Here is a 25,311-nt window from a genome sequence, read left to right on the forward strand (position 1 = left end):
ATCACAAAGTATCAGAACTGAACGTGCGCTTAGAGGTTACCAAAATGAGATGGATACCTCTCAGTTGGTGGATAGGGAAACTGAGCCCCAGACAAAGGGAACTGGCCCAAGTCTCATTACCAATGGGGCCAGGACATGAGCCTCTATGTGAGGGAAGGAAGGTAGTCACTTCCTTCCCCGAACCCAACAGCCCTTCATCAGAACATACTGTTCATGGTACGTAGGGGTTTCTATTTTCTCCATAGTTATTGTTGCTCAATTCTCATCCAGATGAGGCAAGTTAATATTTCAAAGTAATCATTGGGGTGCCATTTCTCTTTTGACCGTCTCCTCACTAAATGGAAGTGTACTTACTGCTCAGAAGTAGTCTTCTGCCTCACTCACTTAGCTTTGAACTGCAAAAAGGCAAGAGCCCGTGTGACAGAGAAATGATTCCTGCAGGGACAAGAAGACTCAGTAGCTCTACCTGCCCATCCCCAGACTTGAAAAAAAGAGTTTCTAACTGGAGAAGGGACGGGGGGGGGGGAGAGAGAGAGAGAGAGAGAGAGAGAGAACATGAATGCACATGAGGGCAATGTGCCAGGATAATCTCCCTATCTTAAAGTTAGCTGATTAGCAAATTTGGTTTTATTGGCTAGCTTAATTCTTTTTGGTCATGTAATATATTTACAGGTTCTGAAGACTGGGATGCAGATACCTTGGGAGGCAATCATTCTGCCTGCTACAAGTGACTTGCTGGAAACGTTCCCTGTGGGTTGGGGAATCTACGAGTGGACTCGTGCTCTGCTTTCCCCATCTAGACCTCCGGTAGCACACATTTCTGTAAAGAGAGTGATGAAGGATTGTAATGATGACATGAGTGTCTTCCAGGGATTCCTAAATCTTCTGCAGGCCTCAGAAAAGTATGGAAGAAAACAAAGACATATCTGTGCCCACAAGAACACTGGAAAGCTGGCAAATGACACAGAGTAAGTGACTTTCATGTGCTATGACCAGAGGCCATGTCCCTCAGGGATATAGGTTATCAGTGACTACCATTGCCCAAAGGATGATTTCACTTGCTGTGGGTGGAAGGCGGGAGCACAGATATACCCAAGGACCACGTAAGGCAGAGGACTTGGGACACAGATGCCAAAGAAACACCAGCCAAGCACCATGTAATGCCTGCCCATCCCATGTGCCATGCTCCTGGGAGCAGAATGCTGAATGTAGAGGCTGGAAACAAGAATGGGGCTTAACTACAGGCCTGACTGACTGAGACAGCACTGAACTCCCAGATAAAACCTGGCCTTGGGCTAATGAAGTGATTTGTTATCACAGCCAAGATATCAAACTGAACTTTGGAAGTAAGAAGTATTTCAGTTTTGTATAGTCAAGCTGGTGACTGTGAGATTAATAACTGCTGTACAAGCTACTCAAATGAACCTCAGATGTAGTAAGAAATGACATGGTGATTGAGAAGAAACCTGAGACAAGAAAAAGGAATGGGGAACACGGACTGCAGAATATCACCTCAGCGTGAATGCTTATTTTAATGTCTCCTTTTCTCTGCCTCTCAGAGCAGGAACTCAGGACAAATGTTATCCTGAAGAGTGTTTTTTCCCAATAAGCAAGAGAGTAAAAATGCCAAAAAGCCATTCCTCTGGGCATTTCAACTTAAGTGATAGATCACATATGAGTATTTCCCAAGAAGTCTTTACCAAAACTAAACTCACTTTCTTTCACCATATTTACCAACTACTGTTCTCTGCCAATGAGTGAAAAAGAACATAGAATGTCTGCTTTCAAAAAATGACCCCTAATGTTTTCTTTACATTACAGAATTATTGCACATTCATTATATAAAGTTTGGAAAATGCCAGAGTATGAAGAAAGAAACAGGAGTGATCTATGATTCCGTCATCCACTGCAATCCCTCTTACATACCAGGTACATATGCTTCCATTCTATTCTTGATTTATATGCCACCCTCTTCATTCAATATTATATCCGAATATATTATGTCATTAAAATTATTTTAAGATATTCATATACATGAATATATACCTTCAAACTATGTTCCTCTATAATTGGGCATTTAAATAATTTCCCAGGTGGAGATTTTTCAAATTAAATAGGTAAGTTATACATGTTTTATAGATACATACTCTGAGGTAATTTGGAAACTATGATATAGACTAGAGCATTTTTGAGCCTAGAGAGGATAAAATAGAAATATCTATTATTTTCTTGGCAGGGTGTTGACACAATTCCACAGTTTGAAGTTACATGAGGATTGTTCTTAGATTGGTCTATTTTACAGAGTGATGGTGGGGGCTCCCAGGGGCCATTATCAAACTAATTTCAGGTACATTCCAGAAATGAATACAGGGTCCAAAGCTGGCCTTTATGATTTGATTCTGGAGTTACCACAAAGTCCCACTGTACCTCTAGACTGAGGCCTGAATAGTCTAGCTTTAAAATCCCATTCTTTCCCCAACAGGCTTCGCTAGTTTAACAAATACTTTGTCATCTCAGGAAGGTAAATAATGTGAACTACTCTTGTTACATTTAAGATACGGGTTCTTTCTTGAGAGATGGTTTTGACAGGGAGGAAGGTAATATCCCAAAATGGGGGAAATTGCAGCTGATAAAGGAAAGCCATAGAGGTGAGGAATTGGAAAACGAGGTTCTGAATTCAGACTGCCCAGAATTCAGCTCAACAAATGTACCTTGAGAACTTACTCCATTAGATAGTGGGATTTACTGTATGTAGGGACAAAGGTAAGAGACCACTGGGAGGTCACAGAGACAGCAGATTGAAAGAAAACCCAGACTTTGGAGCCAGACAGCCTGAGTATGAATCCCAGGTCAGTTTCTTACTCTCTCTGTGATCTCAGAAAAGTTACTATATCTTTCTGGGTCTCAGTTTTCTTATCTTTTGGAGACAAACATAACTCACCACTCCATATTGCATTTCATTGGATGCATTAACTCATCGGCATGCTAATGTCATAACGGCACCATATTCTCCTTCTCCATTTGACAGTATCGCCAACTGATGAAAATGTCCCCCCTAACCTCTCTCAAGAAGTCGAGTTCAGCCCTATGCCAGGTCACCAATAGATGAAACCACTCACGTTCCTCATGTTCTTGATTTGGAGATGAGACCAAAAAGAAGAAACTACAGGGAAGGGAAGTAAATGGTAGACACATCGTGTGGATGGAAAATTGTGTAAGAAAACAAGTCAGATTGCTCATTTCAGGTTATTTCAGGTTGCTAGAAAAAAAAAATCAGCCTTGGTCTTCATATCAACTGATTGGGCCAAGAGTGCTGGGAAGCCGGCTGAAAGTTCATGCGTGGATTTGATGATCCCAATGCCCAAAGTCCTCTTCAATAACTGTGAAGAGTTTTCTAAATAGAACCAAAAAACTCTTTTAAAGGAAAAAGAAGATGCCAGAGTAAGATTTCACTTAAGTGCAAAGGAAACACTCTAGGAGTTCCTTAGTTACTGCCAGTGTAAGAAGGATTTCCAGTAGGTACTGGGATAGCCCTAGAAGATATTTATGGTCCATTGAGTGTTGTAAGCAAGGACTGTTTCTTTGTGAGGAAAAAAAGGCAGCAATTTCCTTTTAAATGTTTCAGTGTGTTATCATGACATGAATATACGATAAAGCATGCAAAAGTATTTAAGAGGTTCAGTGCATAAAACCAGCTCAGAAAGGATGAACTTGGGAATTTTAGAAAGTTGACTGGAGTGTACTGATGACTTCTTGTGTTTAAAAAAACAAACCAACAACATCAACAACTATAAAATGGAGTTATAATAAAGTACTTAGGTGGGAACTAGTGAGTTGTAGCCTAAAAGCAGAAAAGAATATCTTAACTTTGGGATATGTCAATTTCCTACACTCTAAGTTTTACATATTTAACAGTAGTGGTATGTCCAGGACCTATAGGGTTTAGTGAACATTTAGGATAGGGTTTGTGTGTGTGTGTGTTGTGTGTGTGTGTGTGTGTGTGTGTGTGTGTAAATGTCTCCAAGTTTCAACAGAGATCTGAAAACTGAGATTTAGCACTGGAATTCACAGTCTTTAAGAAAATCACTTATCTCACTGTCTTTTTTTCCATAAAAATGAAGGATAATATTGTCCTCGGAGCAAAGACTTTGTAGTCAATCAGACTTTCGTATAAACAAGCTTTGTCATGAGCTTGTTATAAAGTTCTGAGACAGACACTTACCCTCCATGGGGTTTAGCTTCAGTTAAATGGTATTAATGATATCTACCCTGCAAGGTTTATAAGATTAAAATAATATACATAGAGCACCTAGCATAGAGTTCAGCCCATTGTCAACTCTCATTAAATGACAATAATAATTTTATTCTATTACTACTTTTCATTAGTCTTCTCCCTAGGAACAAAGATTAAGAACTAGAAATATTTATTACTGTTAACCCAATGCTTTTAGGTTTTTTTCTCCCTGTTTCAAATATGGGAAACACAAGAGACATTGAAATTAAAGTAGCAAGTTCAACATTAAAGAACTTGTAATAAATCACTGTATTGACCTGATATGTAGAATTTAGAGCTATGCAAGATAGGAGCCTTTTCAAAATTTTCTTGATTAGAAAGAAAGTTAGGCATCTCTCAACTTGCTCCTCTAAATCTGTAGGTCATAAAAATCTCCAAAGAGAGCCATTTTCCAGTAAGCTAAAGCAATTTGAAAGCATTAGAAGAAAATCTTAAGTTAGAATTTCTTCTTTCCAGAAGAGATTTCCTCATTGTGTTTGGATGTCTAGATAGTGTGGGCTGTTTACAGTGTAAAAATTTAACGTCCTCCCAAATTATTGAGCTGCTATGTCTCTGAAGGCTGCTGGCTCACAGGCATGCATGATGATGGACACCAGTAAGGACATGGCACCTATATGATCTCCCCTTGATGCATTTCTTGGATTTGGAAACTTCCTGGGTCTCCACAGAAGGAAGCCTTTAGCCGGTCACCAACTCCAGCTTCCGACTCCTCACTCACTAGCTCTCTGACATGGCCTCACGATAATATTGTCAATAATTATATGAATCATAAGAGCTAACTAGCTGAGCATGAACTATCCACCAGGCATTGTTGTAGGGCTTTATATGCACAAACCCATTTAATTCTCACAGCAGCCCCATCATAATCCTCATTGTACAGATGAGAAATTTGAGATAGGGAGTTCAGCAATTTGTTTAAGGACATAGAGCTGAGTCTAAACACCAATCAATCTGGATCCAGATCCCCAGGCTTAATACCCTCATATTGTCTCAAAAGGACATTTAATGGGCTTCTTTTCAAAATTGGAATGAGAAAGTTTGGCCATCTAACTAATGCTTGACTGGGCCACTTAGAAGAGCAATGATCTACAGAAATAATGATCAAACAGTAGCTTGTCTGTCATCCAAAAATCCCGTGATTTTGTGAGCATCCCTTGTGAAATTCATAGCCAAAAGAGAAAAATAAAAGTAATCTGTGTGGAGGGACCCATCTGGTCTTCTTTGAGGTCATTAATTTTTAAGACATCAATAGCCTTTGATCAGGGATGATAGAAACTAGTTCAATTATTTGATGACATATCTCCTTATAGTTTTGAGAACCAGGAAAAATAAATTACTGTCTTCTTGACTTGAAAAAAAAGAGGGAGGTTTTGCATCCAATTACACTTTATGAATACTAACAAAACTATTTGGATTTAACAAACTCTAGAATTGCACTGTCCATTTTTATAGCCACTAGCCACATGTAGCTAGCCTGAGTCAAGATGTGCTGGAAATGTAAAATCCATATGAGATTTCAAGGACTTCTTTTTGACTTCAAGGACAAAAAGAGGATGTAAATATCTCATGAAAATGTTTTATATTAGTTACCTGTTTAAATGGTGATATTTTGGTTATACTGGGTTAAAAATTATATCAGTTACATTAATTTCACCTATCTCTTTTCACTTATTTTAATGTGGCTACTAAGACATTTTTAATTGCATATGTAACTCACATTATATTTCTATTGGGAGGTGCTGCTCTAGAATACAATATGCAAGGTACAAAGTGGGGGCACACTGATAATAGATATCGCCTGATGGTGAAAAAATTACAACCACATTTTGGTGACTCAAGCTGGGATTCCAGGTTTATATGAGCCTTCTCTGAAGCAGGCAATTTGGAGGCGTTCTTGTTCTCTGCTGGTTGATAGTTTCAAAGAATGAGACCTGCTTCCAAGCTAAGGGGTAATGGGATTTATTTATAAAGGATATTTAAAATAAGTGTATCTGTCTAATGAAAAAACAGACAATTGAAAAGCAAAATCATTTTCAAACGCTTTGCGGCATTAAAATTATAATAGCTTTATCTTCCCTTCCTCCCTAACTTTTGCTTGTTTTGTTTTCCTTCTTTAAGGAGAGATCAAGTTCAATGTGTGGGGCTTTATTCTTTGAGGTCACTATAATTTATATTGATTAAAAAAAGTGCCAATGCTTAATTCATATTTCTTTTCTCCTTGCTGTATTTATCCATTTCTGCTCATAGTGTATTCCTAACTTAATAATTTAACTTAAAAACAATAATTTATTTATAACCTTTGCTCTTCCCCAAGCTCTCAACTCGAAGTAAACTAGAGTTGGAAAATTTTGTTATATGAGATCTAAATAATTTTCTTTAGTTCATCATAGGCTCCAAAGTTAGCAAAATTTTTGGACACTCTTCTTAAATAACAGTTTATTATTAATTTTTAAAAACACACAAATGGTCCAATTTTTAATTACTGATGTTAATTAAGGTTTTTATTGCAGCAGCCACTGTGTAACTGAGAACACAACTGTGAGAGGCAGGTAGGAAGACAAACCGACAACAAGGATTTCTTGGAGCAGGCATTTCCACCTTAGCTAATACACACCTGATAGTTTTGCTGGGATATGTGTGTTTGGAGAGAGAATTCGCTGTGGAAGACAGATATGACTCTGCATACAAAGCCTTATTCAGAAAATAGTAAGGAAGGACCATATGGAGAGACCATTGACGGAGCGGTTTTACTTTAGTACTATGGATAGACTAACGTGTGGTTAACTTCTTTCTTATTTCTCACTAATATGCAATTAGGCATATTCAAATGAGAGAGGATAGCATTTCTGGGAAAACTGACCTATAGCGGCAGTTCCCAAACCGACTCTAGGGAAACCTTTAGAGGAGGCATCCTTTGCCTTAGGGCACATCCTCTAGGTACCTGGCCTCTCATCAGACACTCTTCTGCCTTCCTTCAGTTTTCCCTCATGTCCAATCATTTAAAGATTTTTTTCCCTAGGGGCCACCAGCCCACCATCCCCACCATTATAACCCTCCATGCTTCTCAACAATTCCACATGTGGTAGATTCCACCAAATGTAACTAACCTGAATTGAATACTCCCTGAATTCTTATTTCTACTAGGAAAAAATGGCAGAAATATATATATACTTTTTACCAGATAAATGCTTCTCTGCTAATTTTTTATTTCTATATTTCTCTCCTCCAAGGGACACAGAATTTTAACTCAGTAATAATGTAATATACAAAAGGGTAAAACAGATGTTTACCAAATTCTCTTATCATTACAATAGGTAGCCAAAAAGCATTTGGAGATCCACTCGGAGTATTTGACATAAAAAATCATTAAATTACTACTACTATCTCTTTATTTGTTGCTTGTATCACATAGAGATTATTTGAATTAAAAGTTCTTATGAAGTTAGAACCCATGTAGTTTTTATTTTATTCTGAACAAGTGGTAACAAACTTTACATTAGAAAATTTTCAAACACTCAAAAACTCATTGCTTGGTATGAGGACATCATTGAACCCAGAGGGAAAAAAGCTAATTAACTGTCTCACTGACACATTCCTTCTTTTTTGGAGAGTCAGCTGGGGACCCATGGACTTTGAGACCATTGTCAAATGGTGTGTGAAAGAGATCCAAGTTCAAATATTATCAGCAATATGATAGTTCTCCCTTGCCCTCAGGGCCAAATGACCTGCATTTTAGCAAATTGATTTTGTTCATGCATTTTGTTAAGCCAAGCAATTGTTTCCCATGACATGCTTGAACACACAGTTGCTCTGTCTATGAAATTCATGGTTGAATTTGCCCAATTGCTGATTGCTATTCCCATTTGCTTTAATAATAGTTACTTCCTTCATCAGTAATGGGTTTTATATACAGTGCACAATCACAACCATTCAATGTCACCCATAAACATTTGATAAATTGTCCAACAGTTATGAGAGGTGCTTATTTGGGACACAGCTAGGAGAAGCCTTGCAGAGTTAATAACATTAGGTACCATGGCAGCAGGCAATGGGTTTCCCTGTCCCACATTAGCTGTACATGCTCATTTATGCAAGGACCCATTTATGTCATTATCATAATCTTCACCAACTTGTCAAGATAATGGAGGGCCCATGAGTTCAGAGAATGCCTCACATAATTCTCAGAAATTTCAAGAACATAGATGTAGAGTTTTGGAGCAGCTAAAAAATAAGATCTGCATAGAGAACCATAAAGAATGGGCTTTATAAGAGATTCTGCCTTGGAAAGGGTGGAGTTTGAACTCGGTTTTAAGGGAGAGAAGAAGAGACTCATCTTCTGAAATGGGGAAGATAAATTAGTAAACAAAATGTGTAAAGATAGATCCAGGACAGAGCGCTGAAGGAAGAGCAGGTGAAGATAAACTCAGATAATAATCAAGGGTGGTATGAAGGGAAGAGGTGCTCTTGAGCCTGCTTTCAGCAAATCCACTTCTGTATTTGTTACAGACACACAAGTCTAGGTTTTGAGGAAGGCAAGTTACTTATCAACTTTGACATGTGTCTACCAGACTTGCTTAGCAATCAGACAAGGTTTATAATTACTTCACCAAGCCTTTCTGATGAGCTACAACTTATATCCATCAGCACACTGCTTTCTGACAAATTCTGTTCCATCAATGCTCCCTTCAATTAACCTCAGAAGGCTGATATCACCATGTCAGAATCTCACCCAATGTGGCTATGAGTTAATAAACTGACCCTCTGAAAATCAAGATATTCTCTCCTTTTAAATTAGGTTAGGACTAGTAGGGAAGTTCAGCTTCTTCTAGTTCAACACCTTGTTCTTTCATGTACTCATTCGTTTAACGAGTATTTATCGAAGACCCACTCTATGACACAGATTAGGTCCCTGTTGTCAAGGCTTCACAGTATAGCTGGGGATGCAGACATTGAATAATAAACTAACAAATTATTTCAAGTGTTGTAAACCATAAAAAGGAAATAACCATGATGATAGGAGAGAGTTACTATGGAGGAGATAAGGAATGAGCTGTCTTAGATGGAGTGGGGCAATCAATGAAAGAATCTCCGAGGAGGTGACGCTTGAGCTGAGAATTGGAGGAAGACATGAAGGCACATGACAGAAAAAGGAAGATGAAAGAAGTTATAGGCAAAGAACAAAACAGGTGTAAAGGCCCTGAGGTGGGAACAAGAATAATATATTTGACAGAAGCCAGCAATGAGAGAGAATGCGAGTAACAGGAGATAGGAAGTTGAACAAGATGTACTACTGAAGTTAGAAAACTCACCCAGGGACACAGCATTGTAAATGAATAAGCAAGGAAACAAATTAATGTTACAGATAAGCGGCATGAAGAGTGGAGTGCACAGAGGATCCTGGGAATAGTAACATTTGAGTGGGAGAGAGAAGAGGAGTATGCCATGAAATAGTCAGGGATCTCAAACTCAAATGCCTTCAGGGGTCAGGCAGGTATCATAAAGCAGTGAGGCAAGCCATGGGAAGAGACGGGCTGGTGGGAACTGTAGTGACCTAGACAATAAGTGGCATGGCGAATAACACCCAGAATCATTAAAAAAGTACTTTGCAGGCAAAATAAAGCACATTATTAAAAAATACTTTCAATTGGGTTGCTTGTTTTTTGTTGTTCAATTATACGAATTCTTTACCAATCAATCCAATTTAAAAATCGGCAGAGGACCTGAACAGACACTTCCCCCCAGAAGACATATAAATGGCCAACAGATATATGAAAAAATGTTAAACTTCACTAGCTATTATGGAAATGCAAATCAAAACCACAGTGAGATACCAGCTCACTCCTGTTAGAATGACTATTATCAACAAGAAAAGTAATGACAAGTGTTGGGGAGGTTGTGGGGAAAGGGGGGAAAGGAACCCTCATGGACGGCTGATGGGACTATAAACTGGTACAGCCACTATGGAAAAGAGTATAGCGGTTCCTCAAAACATTAAGAAGAAGAGCACCATATAACCCAGCAATCCCTCTTCTGGCTTTCTACACCCCAGATTTGAAAACATTTATTTTTAAAGATATTTGTACCCTATTTTCATTGCAGCAATATTCACAGTAGCCAAGACATTGAAACAGCCAAAGTGTCCTTCCACAGATGATTGGATAAAGAAGATGTGGTACATACACACAATGGAATACTACTCAGACAAGCTCGACATTATCATGCTAAGTGAAATAGTCAGATAGAAAAAGCTGAGAACCACATGACTTCACTCCCATGTGGGATATAAAATTGAAAGCAACAAATGAACAAGACAAACAAACAAATGAAAACTCATAGACACAAACAAGAGTGTAATGGTTACCAGAGGGAAAGTGGGGAGGCGGGAGGTAGAAAAGGGTAAAGGGGTTCAAATACATGGTGACTGAAGGATATTTGACTTTGGGTGGTGAACACACAATGCAATATACAGATGCTGTATTATAGAATTGTATACTTGAAACCTATATAATTTTACTAACCAATGTCACCCAATAAATTTAATATAAAAATATACTTTTTAAGCAAAATAAAACATATGACAAAGCAAGCAAAGCCCATAGACCATCAATATGCAACAATGAGCTGGAGGAAAAGTGAGAAGTAGGCTGGGAATGAGAAAAATCAATAGAGCATGGACTCATATAAGTCAAAGAAGAGTTATACCTTGTATTTCCATGAACTAAACAATGAAGGAATATATTATGTTAGGCAGTAACACAAATGTTATAATATTAACAACAACAACAAAGACCCACACTATTTGTTACAAAACTTGCACAACCTAAAAATGGAGGTAATGATCAAATGGGCCAGATGTGTAAAATCATGGAACCATGTGGTCCATCCAAGGACTGGATGTAGAAGTCCTCCTGAAAAATCATGGCCATCCATTCTGTGCTTGCATGTATCCAGGGATGGGAAGCTCCCCCCACCTCCCCACAAAGCACTATAAGTGTTCAGAAGTTTCTAGCAATTTGACCTGTTGTTATGTGGAACTGATATCTGCCTCCCAGTGGTCTCAGAGACACAGATCTTCCCCTAGAGCCACACAGAACATTTCCCACCTGCCAGTCCTTTAGATATTTAGAAACAGTGACCCTGTCACTGCCTTCCCCCTACAAGCCTTTCCTTCTCTAGACAAAACATCTCTACCTTCAATTCTCCACAGATCACTATTTCTAGACTCCACCAACCCAATCACCTTTTTGTGAACCTTCCCTAGTTTGTCACTATCACTCTTAAACAGTGCCCAGGGAGAATACAACATTCCTAGCTAATTTACAATCTCGGGTTTCTTTAGGCATCATTTTCTATTTCTGCAGCAGTAGGAATACAATTACATTTTATCGAGCTCAGTCTCCTGCTGTCCCCATTCCCCACTCCCACCCTCCAAGGCAGTCTGTTTGTTGTATTTCATGGACAGATGCATAATTTAGAGTGAATGCTCCTTTCAGTATAAGAAATGCTGTCCCTCATCACTCCATCATTTCTGATTAAGATCACTCAGTCTAATCTTGTACCAGTAATGCTTGTGCAGTGCTTCACGCTTCTCGTGCCACTTTCTACACATTATCTTGTTATGTACTCAAGCTAGAGAAGTATTTTTATACAAAGAGGAAGAAGAATCTTAAAATTTGTGGTTTAAGGCAAAGGGAAAATTGGAAATCTGACCCTTGGAAAGAGTGCTGAATGGAAGGATCCAATAAGCTGGCTTCAAATCCAGGTTTTCCATTCACCCATCCTTGCTATTTGTTTTTAAACAAAATTAATAATAATAAAAAGACTAGAAACAGCTACCTATTAATAAAGGTGTAGCATGTACCAAGTCCTGTAACAAGCTTTTAACATACAGTATGCCATATAATACACATAACAATCTTTGAAATGTATTTATTGTCTCCTTTTTAGAAATAAGGGAATTTAACCACAGAGGTTAAGTGACCTGCTCAACGTCACACACACAATCAGTAGATGTCACTGGCATTTGAACCTAATTCTAACTGGCTTCAAAGTTCAATCTCTTCATACTCTTATACTACAATCTCCCTCCATGGGTATTATCTGTACTTCATATGACATACCAGTTGACTAAAAAACCAACAACAACAACAACAACAAAACCTCTCACAGTAATTAATTCTCCAGAGATGCTTCTCCAAATATGTAGGAGGTAAGGACATGTGCTGCCTCATCTGTGGAGCTAGAGATGCTATGGGAACATGCACACAAGGGCAAAAGAGTAAGGGAGGAGAGAATGGTCACATACCAACCTCAGTGTCAGACATTGTGTCGCAAACTGGGCCAAAATAAACAAGATTTCAAGGTGACAGTTTAGCCCAAGAAAACAGTGTTTTCGAGCTCTTTTAATGTTTTAGCAGTATTCACTTGTATATAAATCATGTGCTAATTTATTCATTAAAATAGCCTGTACTTAGCAACATTTTATTAACCTTAGTTTATGCAAGTAAGATCAGTAATTATATATTTTTTAAATGCATCTCTTCATAATTACTCCATAATTCTGATTTTCTTCCCATTTGACCTAAGTCCTTACCAACCTCAAAGAACATTCCACATCCAATGAAAACGAGTTTGATCTACAATATTACAAGATATGACTTTAGGAACACCCAAATTTAGGAGAGAGACTATTCCTATACCTAGTCATGCATCAGAATCTCCTGAAAACTTTGTTAGGGCCACATAATTACTGATTACTCAGATCCTTGGCAATCTACTGGCTCAGAATCTCAAGGGTTGGGATCTCATGTGAATTGAGATTTGCAACGATTGTTCCACCAACCAGCACTTAGTGACCAATGACTAGAGCATTTCCACCCTACACAAGTCTATTTCATCTCTTGGAAAACACAAGAAGTACAGATAGTGAGGGATGTCCCAAAAGCATAATAACCAATGACCTTAAAGGATCCAGTGAGTCCCAGAAAAATTAATTATAAGTCTCAGTACTGTCTGCTGACCTCTGGTTGTTTATTTTCAGGGCGTAGGTAGCCATTTTAATGCCCAGTTACTGCAAAGAAACCTTAAAAATACCAAATAATAATAATAGTAACAATGCATAGGTTCTAGCTGACCTATGTAAACTAGGTGAGGATAATAATAGATCTTTACCTGGTAGACCCACATGATAATAAAAATAAAAAGGCACTTTAGAAATCATTCTCAAAGGGTTAGAACAGGAGTGTTAAATAGATGGCTAAAATGGCACCTCCCATTTGATACCTGTGGCAGACATTGCTAATCAAGCACAGCACTTTTCCTTATTGCATCCACAAACAACCTCAAAGCCCTTTTCAACCAAGAACTCCAGGGTGCCACAGCCATCTGATCCACTCTTACATGTCTTACCCTTCATTGTCTAAAACAAATAAACTGAAATTATCTTATATTTTATACCAGCCTGATCCATCATAGTCTATATGCTCCACATAGAACAGACAGACACCTGAAGGTTCTCATGTAGGTGACACCCTAGGAACAGACTACCTGGCTGTTGCTGATTGATATTTGTAGTGGCTTCACATTTATGTCTTTGAATGGAAGTATCTAGGAAACAGCTAACTGCTAAAATGTTGATAATATATGGGTTATGCCCACATCATTCAAACCAACCTAGTTTTTACTGACAATAATTCAAAGTTTGCCTTTGAATAAATGCTATTTAGAAAGACAAGCTGAGTTCCAAAGTATTTTAAAAATTAAATGTAGTATTTGACTAAAATAATCATATATCAATTCACTTATTAATGTCTATTGGTTGTTCTGTAGATTTTCTCCTACGGAGACTTTGGGTCTTGTCTCTCCATGCAAACATTTAGTGTTCCAGTAATAACAGGCAGAAATCACAAGGACATTTAGTTTCTGCCCAGTTCCATTTGAAAAAGAAAATCGTTATAAATCCATTTGTCTTCAGTTCCTGTAACGGCCATTCTGGGCTACTTTTCCTTTACAGCCACTCCCCAAGTTAAATTGGGTGGACTCCCATTTAAGACCATATCAATGGCAATACCTAGTTATTTATGCAGATGTCATCACAGTGACCAAACAATAAGATCAGAGAGAGCAGACCCACCTCATCATAGATGCTGTCATTCCTGTGAAAGTCTCCAACCTTTCTGGGAAGAACATGGACATGGACATGCTGAAAACGTAGAGGAAAGGAAAAAAAAAATTAAACGTGATTATCTCCACATATAGTTTTATAATTGACAGTAATCTCTCATGAAGCCCAATTACTTCACATTGGTTCCTGCTGGATTATTTTTTTCAGAGGAAGATGCCATTCACCTTCAGTAACTATATTTGAAATCTGTGGAGCACAGAGGCACAAAACAAGAGAGAACAACTTGGTGGCATATATGAGAGTTTACGTGGAATGCCCAAGTGTTTTAGGGGCTCTGTGGAATTATTCATAGTTGTCAGTCTTGGTTGTATTTAGCCAGTGCTTTGAAATGACAGCACATCTTAAAATGTGACCACAGTGACTCCGAAACTGACAAGAACTAAGAATTGGCTAACAGGAGAACTGCATAAGTAAAGAGCAAATGAGTGAGAATGTGAAGAAGCATGGGCCACCTCACAGAATAAGGGCTTCAAATAAAAATCATAGAATAATAATATAAATCATCCTCATTTATTAAACTTTTAATTATTATGATAAGAAAGCTCTGTGCTTGCCATTTATCTCCTTCAATGCTTTGAATAATCCCGTCAGCAAATTCTCCTATGATCTCCATGTTACTGCGGAGGAAGTTGAGGCTCAGAGAGGTCAAGGCCTCACAGGAAGTGGTAGAGTCAGCACAGGAAGCCAGGAGGTCTGGTTCTTGCCCCCACCTTTCTCATCAGCACATACACTGATTCTGCCACGTTAATCTTTTAAATAGCTCGTTTCTTTAGTCTAGGAAAGTACCCAGGTAATATACATAGCAATGCTATTATACAGAGATTGTGAATCAAAGAGCACAGCATATCTAATTCAATATATTCTTCAAGGCTAAACTGCTATTTGAAAGTTTTACTTTCCAAATAGCCTCTATTGTACCTCGGCTGAAGTTAAACTTGTCCCTGCCCTTGAGCTATGTTCCTGCGTTTATTACAAACCATGGGGAGGAATGTGAAAATGAAAAACCTAAACGTGAAGAGGCAGACAAAGAACCAAACCTTGTCCCGGAACACGCCCACCCCTTCTTGATTACATGATCAGGCTCGAAGCCTCCAAAAGGCCTCCGGAGAATGTGAGATTAAGTGTCCCTGTGGCTTTGCTGCACGAGCAGGAGAAAATGATATGCTATTAAAGCAAAGGCAGGAAACAAGGCAGTCCAAGGTGAACAAAGCAGAGAGGGGCTTCGCGTCAGCCTCTGAGCACACAGACCCCAAAGAGAGACATGTTTTTGCCAGAATATTCTCCAGTCAATGACGAAGACAGTCACGGATTCCTCAGCAACTGGGATGAGTGTATACTTAAGCCACAAAGACTATGTGAGCATAGAGACAGAAAAAACAAACGCCAAATTACAGGATAAATTACAAACTACCCATGGAACCAAATTCTGAGGAGAAAGCAGTGAAGGATGGGCCCAGGGTGAATTTTATTGAAATCTATGGGCTGGTTGACTTAAAAGCAACCCCAGAAAAACACCACAGTACAAGGAAATAGCCTACCCTTAGAAGGAGCCTTCACTCAATCTTTACTTCCCAAACCTGCTGCTATTCTTCCTCTTTTCTTCCTTTTGTTTTTCTTTCTTCCTCCCTTCCTAACTCCCTTCCTCCCTCCCTTTCTTTCATTTGTCATCTACTTTCTATAATCAGGTATTGCAGACTGGGGTTCTGTAGTCAGACGGCCTAATGCAAATCCTAGACCTACCACTTACCAGCTGCATGGCCTTGCCTCATCAGGCCTGTATCTCAGGATCCTCGTCTATTACAGAGGATCAAATCTGCTAAGCATGTACTCACTATGCTGCTTAATACCTAGTAGTCAGTACTCAACAGGTTGCTGTAATAGCATTACTCTTATGTTTTATTTTTATGATCATTTTTTCCCTAATCTGGAGACCAAGTAGACATCACATTCAGGGATTGGTTCCCACACCAGCAGGAAAGATATTTAAGAAGCTCTTTGAATGGGGCACAGTTAAAGTTTCTCTAGTTTATTTCTATTGCTTTGACTGGTCATTTTCAAACTCCAACACGCACCTGGGGCTTGGTGAAACAAAGATCACTGGGACCCCAGATTTGCATTTCTAACAAACTCCTAAGTGATTCCAACATTGGTGGTCCAGGGCCATACTTTGAGAACCTCCGGCTTAGACAATCCATCTGGGTCCTGAAACCCTTTCTTGCCAAATGTGCTAATGGGGCATCAAGGTCACTCACTGTTTTGTTTGCCCTGCTGCATTATGGGAGACCTTCTCAGAAAGTTTCCCTGGTTCCCTGTACTCTGGCCACCTTCCGTGCCTTGTTCTTAGGGGTAGGCAGGTTGGTGCCCACTAATGACATATAGCCGGCTGTGCACTTACATTAGGGAAACCTCCTAGGACCAGGCCTACTCCCTGCTCTGTCTCTTCACCTTGCTCTCCTGGGTTTAGTGTTCAGGGCTATTTCCATAGGCTCTGTTACCACCAAGTCCTGGAAATGCCACTCTTGATCATTGGTAACCACTTGAAATTCACTGTGGTTCGCTGTGACACTGATGACAGCAAAGAGCTCACTGTTGGTGATTTCCCCCAGGGCATAGATCTCAACCCATCCTGATATCTTGACATAAATTCTTAAGTGACAGACTGATCATAAGATCCTGACAATGCACTCAGCTTCTCAGAAAGGAGAACTCATGATAAAGCCAGCTGCAAACCTCTCTATTGTGAAGGAACACCATTGCCATGGTCATCTAATAGAATGGCATTCTGATAAAAACCCTACGAATAGCACAGAAGGGGATAATTTGACACAAGCTACTCTGAGTGAATTCACACTGAGCCTTAGTGAGCATGTGAGCCTTACTTTTCTAAGTGCTATCAAAACCTCCAATTACTAAAGCACTACAAAATTTTGCTAGGGTTTACTTTTGGCTACAGTTTAAATTTTGCTAGGATTTCAAGAAGTTTAGCTGCTTGAGTTGAAGAGTGTTTCAAAATATCCATGATACCTTCCATACCAAAAAAGTTTTCATGGTCAAATAAATTTCACAATGCTCATTAGCATATTAAGGTATCTGAAAGGACCAGATGAAAGAGACTTAAGCTTGTTCAATTAACAATTGAGAAAGTTACTTATGGAGCCCCCAGTTCTTTATTCATATAATATCTATTTACTTTTTCTAATACATACATTTATTTACACAAAAATATTTATTACCAGGTGCTATTCTAGGAACCAGAGATAGAGTGATGAAAAAGACAAAGTCCCTTACCCCACAAAGCTACATTCTAATGGGCAACGCAGAAAATGAAAAGTAATTAAATAAACGTATGATTTAACTTCAGGTGGAGATAAGTGTCATGAAGAAAAATAGAGTGGGCAGAGCTAAAACTTCAGAATTGGGACACTTCACCATTTGTAGGTTGAGAAGAGAGGAAATCAGATTCAGGTTGAGGATACAGGGGGTAAGGTGGCAAATAAAGAGAGGGTAAGTTCAAGGGCTGAGAAAAGAAAGAACTTCAAGAAGGGTATAATCAACAGCATCAATGTTATGGTAAGCTTGAGTTGGTTTCAGTGAAATTTGGGGGTATAAAAACAACGAATTGCAAAGCACATGAAAAGATGCTCAATATCATTAATCATTAAAGAAATGAAAATCAAAACCACACTGAGATTATCACTTCACACTCACTAGAATTGCTATTAAAAAAAAAAGACAATAACAAGTGTTGGTGAGGATGTGGAGAATTAGAACCCTCATACATTGCTGGTGGGGATGTAAAACGGTGCAGCTGCTTTGGAAAACGGTTTGGCAGTTTCTCAAAAAATTAAACATATGGTTACTATATGACCCAGAATTCCATCCTAAGTAGGTACCCAAGACATATGAAAATACATGTCCACACAAAAACTAGTACATGAATATTTATAGCAGTATTATTCATAATAGCCAAACAAAAGAAATAATCCAAATATCCATCAATAATGAATGGGAAAATAATATTTGGTGTAGTCAGACAACGGAATATGATTTGGCCATGAAAAAGAATGAAGTACGGCTCAGTGAAATCATTATGCTATATGAATTATGCTAAGTCAAAGAAGTCAGACACAAAAGACCAGATACTGTCTGATTCCATTTATTTGAAATGTCCAGAATAGGCAAATCCATAGACAGGAAGTGAATTAGTGGTTGCTGGTGGGGGAAGGGGGTACTTATATCTATTAGGTTGGTGCAAAAGTAATTGTGGTTTAAAAGGTTAAAAATAATTGCAAAAAAACACATTTACTTTTGCACTAACCTAATAGGCCATATAAGGAACTATTTAAACTCAATTAAAAAAGACAAAAATCCCAACAAGAAAATAGGCAATGGATAAATAGAAATTTCTCCAAAGAACATACATAAATGACCAATAAGCATATGACTAGTTAGCAGGCCATTTTCCCAAGAATGTCACAAGAACCTGCCTCCCTTCTTTCCTTTCTTCGTTTCCCCCACTAGAGGCAGATGAGAACATTTAGAATCAGCACAAATGAGATTTCACAGCATGAAACATATCACTAGTTAGAGGGCCATATAATTTATTGTTCAACGCAGAACTGTTGGGAGTGAGAGGAGGCATTGTTCATAACTGCACTGGCCTGTTTGTAACTAAAGACCTAAATCTGGTTCTAAATAAACCAAGACATACAGTCTAGTTATTTAATCGGGAAATATGATAGCTCAGAGATGGGATTTGACATCCTCTCAACCTGGCTTAGTCTCAGTTCTGCCCCTTTGACCAGCTGGGTGACATTGGGCAGCTTACCCGTTGTTAGTAAGCCTCGGGTTTCTCATCTAGAAAAAGGGAGACAGTAACCGTTCCTATTTTTTAGTGTTTTGGTGAGGATATGATAATACACGTAGAGTACTATGCACAGTTACTAGCACATAATGTTCTTATATGAATGGTAGCTAATGTTATAATTGAAAAAAAACCTTAAAAATGGATACTATAAATGTATAAGCAAAGCTCTTTACCTTATGAAAAAAATTGTTAAATGATATGTCAATATTCTCTCAAGAAGGGGACTAAACTTGGGGAAAATCTTCTAACAGCCATTAAAATAGCCCACATCGCTAGACACCAGGCCTGCCTCATTCATTTTGTTCAACTGACAGCCTCTGAGTAACGGGTGATGCATTTATTTCCACGTCTTTGTTACCCAGATTATATAGTTAAACTATTACAGGACTTCTTTTTGAGATAGTAAATGGTCTGTTTGGTGGAAACAGGATGTTCTGCCCTTTGCAAGTCAGAAAGGACTGGGAGGTAGATACCAAAAATCTATAGTAATTTGAGAGTTGGAATTTACTGGAGGAAGCCAAAGGAGTAAAAAACTAGAGGCAACATAATGGGAGGGGAGACCGTGTTGATTCCTCATGTCCAGATGTTTCTCTCCACATGGCAGGAAATCTACCACCATTCTCCCCTTTCATTCACTTAGTCAAGGAAAATAGAAGAAGCTACTTGAAGTGTAATTGTCTCTCGCTGTTTCTGTTGGGGTCTATTACACAAACAGTGGGGAGATTTCTCATTTTGTTCTGTTTACTGCAGTGGGATTAAAAAAAGGAGGAGGAGGAGTTCTCTCAGCACCTGCTTTCTTAATTGATAGTGATTTCCTTGCCCCCCAAAGCGAGTGGTTTTTAAACAAAATGGGTACATTCTCATACGCAACATTATCATCTTATAACACATCGTTAAAACAGAAAAGGTGATGGAACTATGACAACAGCTCCCATTTCCTGCTCTGGGTGAGCAGCCCATATGCCATCCACCTTTTATTTTTCTTCTCATTTGCAATCAGTGCTTCCTTTACAAAGACAAATGATAGAAAAGGCTAGTTTTCTTCCTGTATGAGCCGGTTTTGAATTTGTAAACAATGGGGAAGAAAGTTGATCTCCTTTTTATCTGTTCTTTTGTTCCAAATTTCACTGGAAGAGCTCCTTGAAACAAAGAAAACAAAAATAAAGTCTCCTGGGTTTACCTAAAGCCTATCACAGCATCTCATGAGATCCAGTTCTTTGGGACAAAGATGAGCTACTCTCGTGCTTGCAGTGTGAAAGATGGGAGAAATTGATTGACAAAACAGATGCATTGACACTTGCTCATGTTTGTTCAGTTCCCTGGGCTTCTGCTCTCATAGACAAGAAATTGAAGAAGAGCCTGCCAATTATTTCCACCTTGTGAGCTGAAAGCCCAAAGGAAAAGACATGTACCCAGGCGTTCAGAGTTCAGACACTTCACACAGCATCAGATTCCATCATTTTGCTTTTATTTGACTTGAAAAGACCTTAATTTCTAGAAAATTTGAAATTTAAAGCTGTCTGGTTGCTAAAAGCTCCTTTAAACTTTCACTGTGGCTTGGAGCCATACATCATTGAAGCCATGATGCTCAGCTGATATACTGTGCCCATATTTCACGAGAGCGCCATCCCTCTCGTGATATATTATTATAACTCACAACTGGAGCACCGCCCGTGATGTATGGCTTAAAAACACAATTGTAAGCCACAAAACTCTACAGGGTCTCCACAAATTCTGGAAGGGTTTTTTTTGGAAACTGAATTGGTTCTTTATCTTTTTTCCCTCCTTTAAAGTTTCTCAACTTGACTGAGACACTCTGGGCACCTGGAAAGACTGTGTTTCCTCTGTTTTGTCCAAGTCACACCACCTGCTTCAGCATTGCCAATATCCTAAAGGAAGGGACTCACTGACGAGCAGGTTAGAAACCCCCACTTGGCCTATTCCTTTCGACTGACCCCTGATTTTACCCTGAGGTGGTCATGCCAAAGTATCCTCAAGGCCCTGCTAGCAGCAGCACTTCGGTGACATTTATTTTGAAACTAAGTAGCCGGCAGTGTGTTCACGCTGATTCTACACTCAGTAGCAGAAGGTGAGGCCTCCTCAAACCAAGTAAGGCAGAATCCAGTCATGAAGGAAACACAAGCTTTGGGGTTGGTGTTGGTGCAGAGTAGAATATATCTAGCAAGGCTCACTGCAGAAGCTTTCTGGTTTAGAGCAGAAGTGGGTTGTCAAAAATATACTCAGTCTTGTAATATATGCTGCCTTGCAATAGTGTAATTGCTAGAATTTACTGAATATTTAGAATTTATCAACATTGGTCTAAACATTTTACCTACATGTTTCACAGAATCTGCACAACAATCTTACGCATTAGGTTACTGGTATTATCTCCACTTGAAAGACAAGGCAGGATGAGAGACGTTGAGATGAAGAAATAGAGGTGGAGTGAGTAGGTTGGATTCATTGCAAAGCCCAAGTAAAACACTAGCAGCCTGGTGAGAGTTATAAGTCCGCTGCCCCACACTACTCACTCTTAGGATATTAACCTCTTCTGCAAAACAGGCCCATGAGAGGACAGATTTCTTATAAATTTGAGAATCACACTTGTACAAATATTCTACATTATCTTTTCTCTAATGATTGACTTTCAGTGACATAATAACACCTTCACGTTCTTAAATCTGCTAAGCCATAGAGTAGAATTTATAATCATTTATCTTTAAAATGTTGACAAACTAGAGCAAGATCTATAAAACTATGATAAGCCTCATATATGGTCATTCCCGCTGCATTAGGTGATGCTCATGAAAGAAGACAGGTGGAACCCAGGCAGGCCATTCCAAGATAAAGAGCCTTCCTGGTCAGCCGCAAAAGCAGGTCAAAGGTTCTTTGTGAAGCTAGCTCTGTTTGCTTCTGTGCAAGGACAGTACCCTACAGAGACCTCCAGTAAAATGACTTTCACGAGATGAAAAGAGTGCTTCAGGGTTTGTCAACCCTGTATTTTATTGTAATAAAAGATATTGTTATAGTTTCTGTGTTTATAGCACACATTCTTCCATCCTTGTGGAGTTCCTTTCCCTTTGCTTCTCTGCCACTTCCCCTGAGTTTTTCAGTCAGCTCAAATGCCGCCTACTCTGTGCAGCCATTGGACTCTCCAGGGTTCCTCTGATTCTTTGAAAGTATCTCAATTACTGGTTTTTTTCCCCATGAAGTATCAATAATAACAGGTTTCTCGCTTCCATTATTGTGGAACTCTGGGTTATTCCTTACTGTATTTGTCTCCTAATTATTTCCTTCCCTCACTCCAGTTTTCTAGCTTAGAGGACACATGTAAATGATGGATGGATGGATGGATGGATGGATGGATGGATGGATGGATGGTGCAAATATTATTAATTGTGAGTTAGTTTTTTAGGTTTAGTTATTTTTTGTTAGCTTGCTTTAAAAAATAGGACACAAAAACCCTCGTATGCGCAGATTCTCTTGGCCTCGCTTGTCTTTTTCCTCTGCTTGAAGTGGCCTAATGCACAGCCATTATTACTGACTGCTCTGCACATACCTTTCTCCCCATTGAAAAATATATTTTTACCAAAATGTAAGTTTGAAGGTCTTGTCTTCCCAGCTTCATCTAAGCCCTTTTTAAAAACAGTTTCAATATGCTTGAGTGTCTGCAGCAAACAGCTCACCCTGAAAACAATCAGCATCGTGCAGACTGCCAAGGGGACTTATTCTTTGCTCAGCATTAACTTTAATAAGAGTCACTATGGTTCTCTCTCAGGAGAGAAGAAGAAACCCGCCCTTTCTGTGGCTAACTTCTGACCTTCACGAGTTAATTCCTGGATGCTCTCTTTGCTAAAAAGACTGTCTAGAATATGTAGTTTTTATTTACACACCGTATCAGAACATTAATCTGCAGAGGTATTCCCTCCGGGTGTCTTTTTGTTGGGTATATAATAAAGGATTTGGATGCAAATGAAGCAATGATGGCATTTTTCCTTGTCTTACTCATTTTTGTGACAAATGCACATTACTTTACTGTTTGCCATACACATAATTACAGCTCTTTAATTTATGTTTCAATAAAATGTATAATAATAAACATTTACTGCTCCATGAATAAACATTCAAATGAAGCCTCTAATGGAGGTTACGTTTCGAAGCAGCTCTGTGGCTTTCTAGAAATCTCACCCTCTACTTAATGAGCATCATTTCCATAATCTGTACATTATTGCTTAAGCCTTCGTTTAGGAATATTTTACAAAGCAAAAAATTTGTGAAATATTATGAGTCCAGAGGGAAAAAAGAAATTGTTAAGGGGATTAGCAACTTGTCCTGTTAGAAGGACAAGGCAGGCTTTCATGTCCCTCCAAAGACAGTGACACAGTAATTACAGAGATGGCGCTTCCTAATTATCTCACTAGCTGAGTGCATCACTACTATAGTTTTTGCCTTTAATATCTGGTTGAAATAAAAGTGATGTGAAGCCCAGAAAGGTCAGCCATGATGGGCAAGCTTATGCTAGTTCCCTTTCCAGTGCTAACAAAGAGACCAGGCAATAGGCCTATAAATTGGGGGGAGGTCAGGATCGCACAAAATGGACACTTCCGAACGTGGAAACAAGACACATGACTTGAGTATCAATCAGTCACCCCGAAGTAACTGAATTCAGACAAGAGTCCAAGCTGCGCTTCAAGTTGATGGTGTCACACACTATTTTTGGTGTGAGTTATTTTTTTTCGGAAAATTACTCAATATAATTTTATGTCATTATCACTTCAAAAGGTTAATCTATTTCAAATAATTTTTGCAAATTGTCTTTCAAAAAGCAGGTACTTTTAAAAATAACTAAAGCATAATGATATGTTTCTTTTTTCTTTGTCCAACAGCTAAGGCTTGGGTTATTTAACCAGAGAGAAAAAAGGATGCCAGGAGAAATCAAGGAACAGAGAGAGGTCCTTTGCGGTGTGGTAACATCCAGATTCTCAGCCTCTACTGAGTGCTGACGTAACGTTTTAAAGAGACAGCTATGACTTCATGACATGTCAGTCTGCTTTATTGGTGGGTTGGCACAATTTATTTAAACTTTGTCAGGAGGGAGTCCTTTTACATAGTTAGATGTTGTGTTTCGTCAGCGTGAATAAATATATCCGGGCCTGCGTGGAACATTTAGAAAGTGTGCGGTTATTTACTTCATGAACTGAAGTAAATAGCTACTTCATGAACTGAAGCAAGCAGCTAAGAGTCCATAAGTTGAGCTCTTCCTCTCCCACTGTTTTATGATTTGCTATGAGCAATTCACTCCGTGCTTTGACTGTTGCTGCAGAATCTTTCAAAGGAATATCACCTTTCCTTAACATGAGCTGAATGTAAGAGTTTCCCCATTTCAGTATCGCTATTTTCACAAATGACATCAATAAAAGAAAATATTCAGCATAAACAGAATTTAGTGTGACCCAAATTTTATCATATTTCTCCACTGAAATTTTTTTTTCACATTCCACTTTTCTCTTGGGTCACATATATCTTTTTGTTTTCTAGTGCCCCCGAATAAGAAAGAATTAGGCAGAACTATATTTTAGAGAGTTACATTTTCCTTCTCATTCAAGTGAGCAGGCATTTATTTGGGAGTCATGCCTTTTGAAAAGACATCCTCTCTTAGGATGGGCCAAGTCTCAACCTATAGAGCTGTTCAGTGGAGCTTCTACTTCTTGCAAAGATTCTCCCCAGATATGCTATAGAGAGCATTAACTTCACATGAGATTCTTTTCAAAGTAATCATTATAAAATATACCAGAAACACCACTCCCACCCAACTCCCTGCAACCCACGAGCACTGATTTGATAGCCCCAGACAGGATAAATGACTCTGATTAGGCCAATGATCCCAGTTTTATAGGGACCTTCTAAATCATATCTGAGTTTTGGTCTAGAATGATGATGCTGGGAGCATCCAGAGGGCTACATATC

General features: G+C 38.8%; 1 protein-coding gene and 1 long non-coding RNA gene across 10 annotated transcripts in view; one reads left to right on the forward strand and one right to left on the reverse strand.

Annotated features, from left to right (window-relative positions):
- FHIT (fragile histidine triad diadenosine triphosphatase) overlaps positions 1-25,311 on the reverse strand; it is a 1,368,446-nt gene that overhangs the window by 161,004 nt on the left and 1,182,131 nt on the right. For 8 of the 9 annotated variants that reach the window (XM_019728377.2, XM_019728375.2, XM_019728378.2 and 5 more), the window contains one exon: positions 14,427-14,495. The exons of the other annotated variant lie outside the window; for it this stretch is intronic. In XM_019728377.2, the coding sequence (XP_019583936.1) occupies positions 14,427-14,495 (69 nt within the window). The remainder of the gene's footprint in view (positions 1-14,426; positions 14,496-25,311) is intronic. 9 annotated transcript variants of the gene reach the window in all.
- Positions 686-24,320, forward strand: LOC141567241 (uncharacterized). Its single transcript, XR_012489733.1, has 3 exons — positions 686-968; positions 1,822-1,929; positions 24,231-24,320. It is a non-coding gene; the product is annotated as an uncharacterized LOC141567241 (long non-coding RNA).

This window comes from Rhinolophus sinicus, linkage group LG10, assembly GCF_036562045.2.
Source record: "Rhinolophus sinicus isolate RSC01 linkage group LG10, ASM3656204v1, whole genome shotgun sequence".
In the NCBI taxonomy this organism is placed as follows: domain Eukaryota; kingdom Metazoa; phylum Chordata; class Mammalia; order Chiroptera; family Rhinolophidae; genus Rhinolophus; species Rhinolophus sinicus.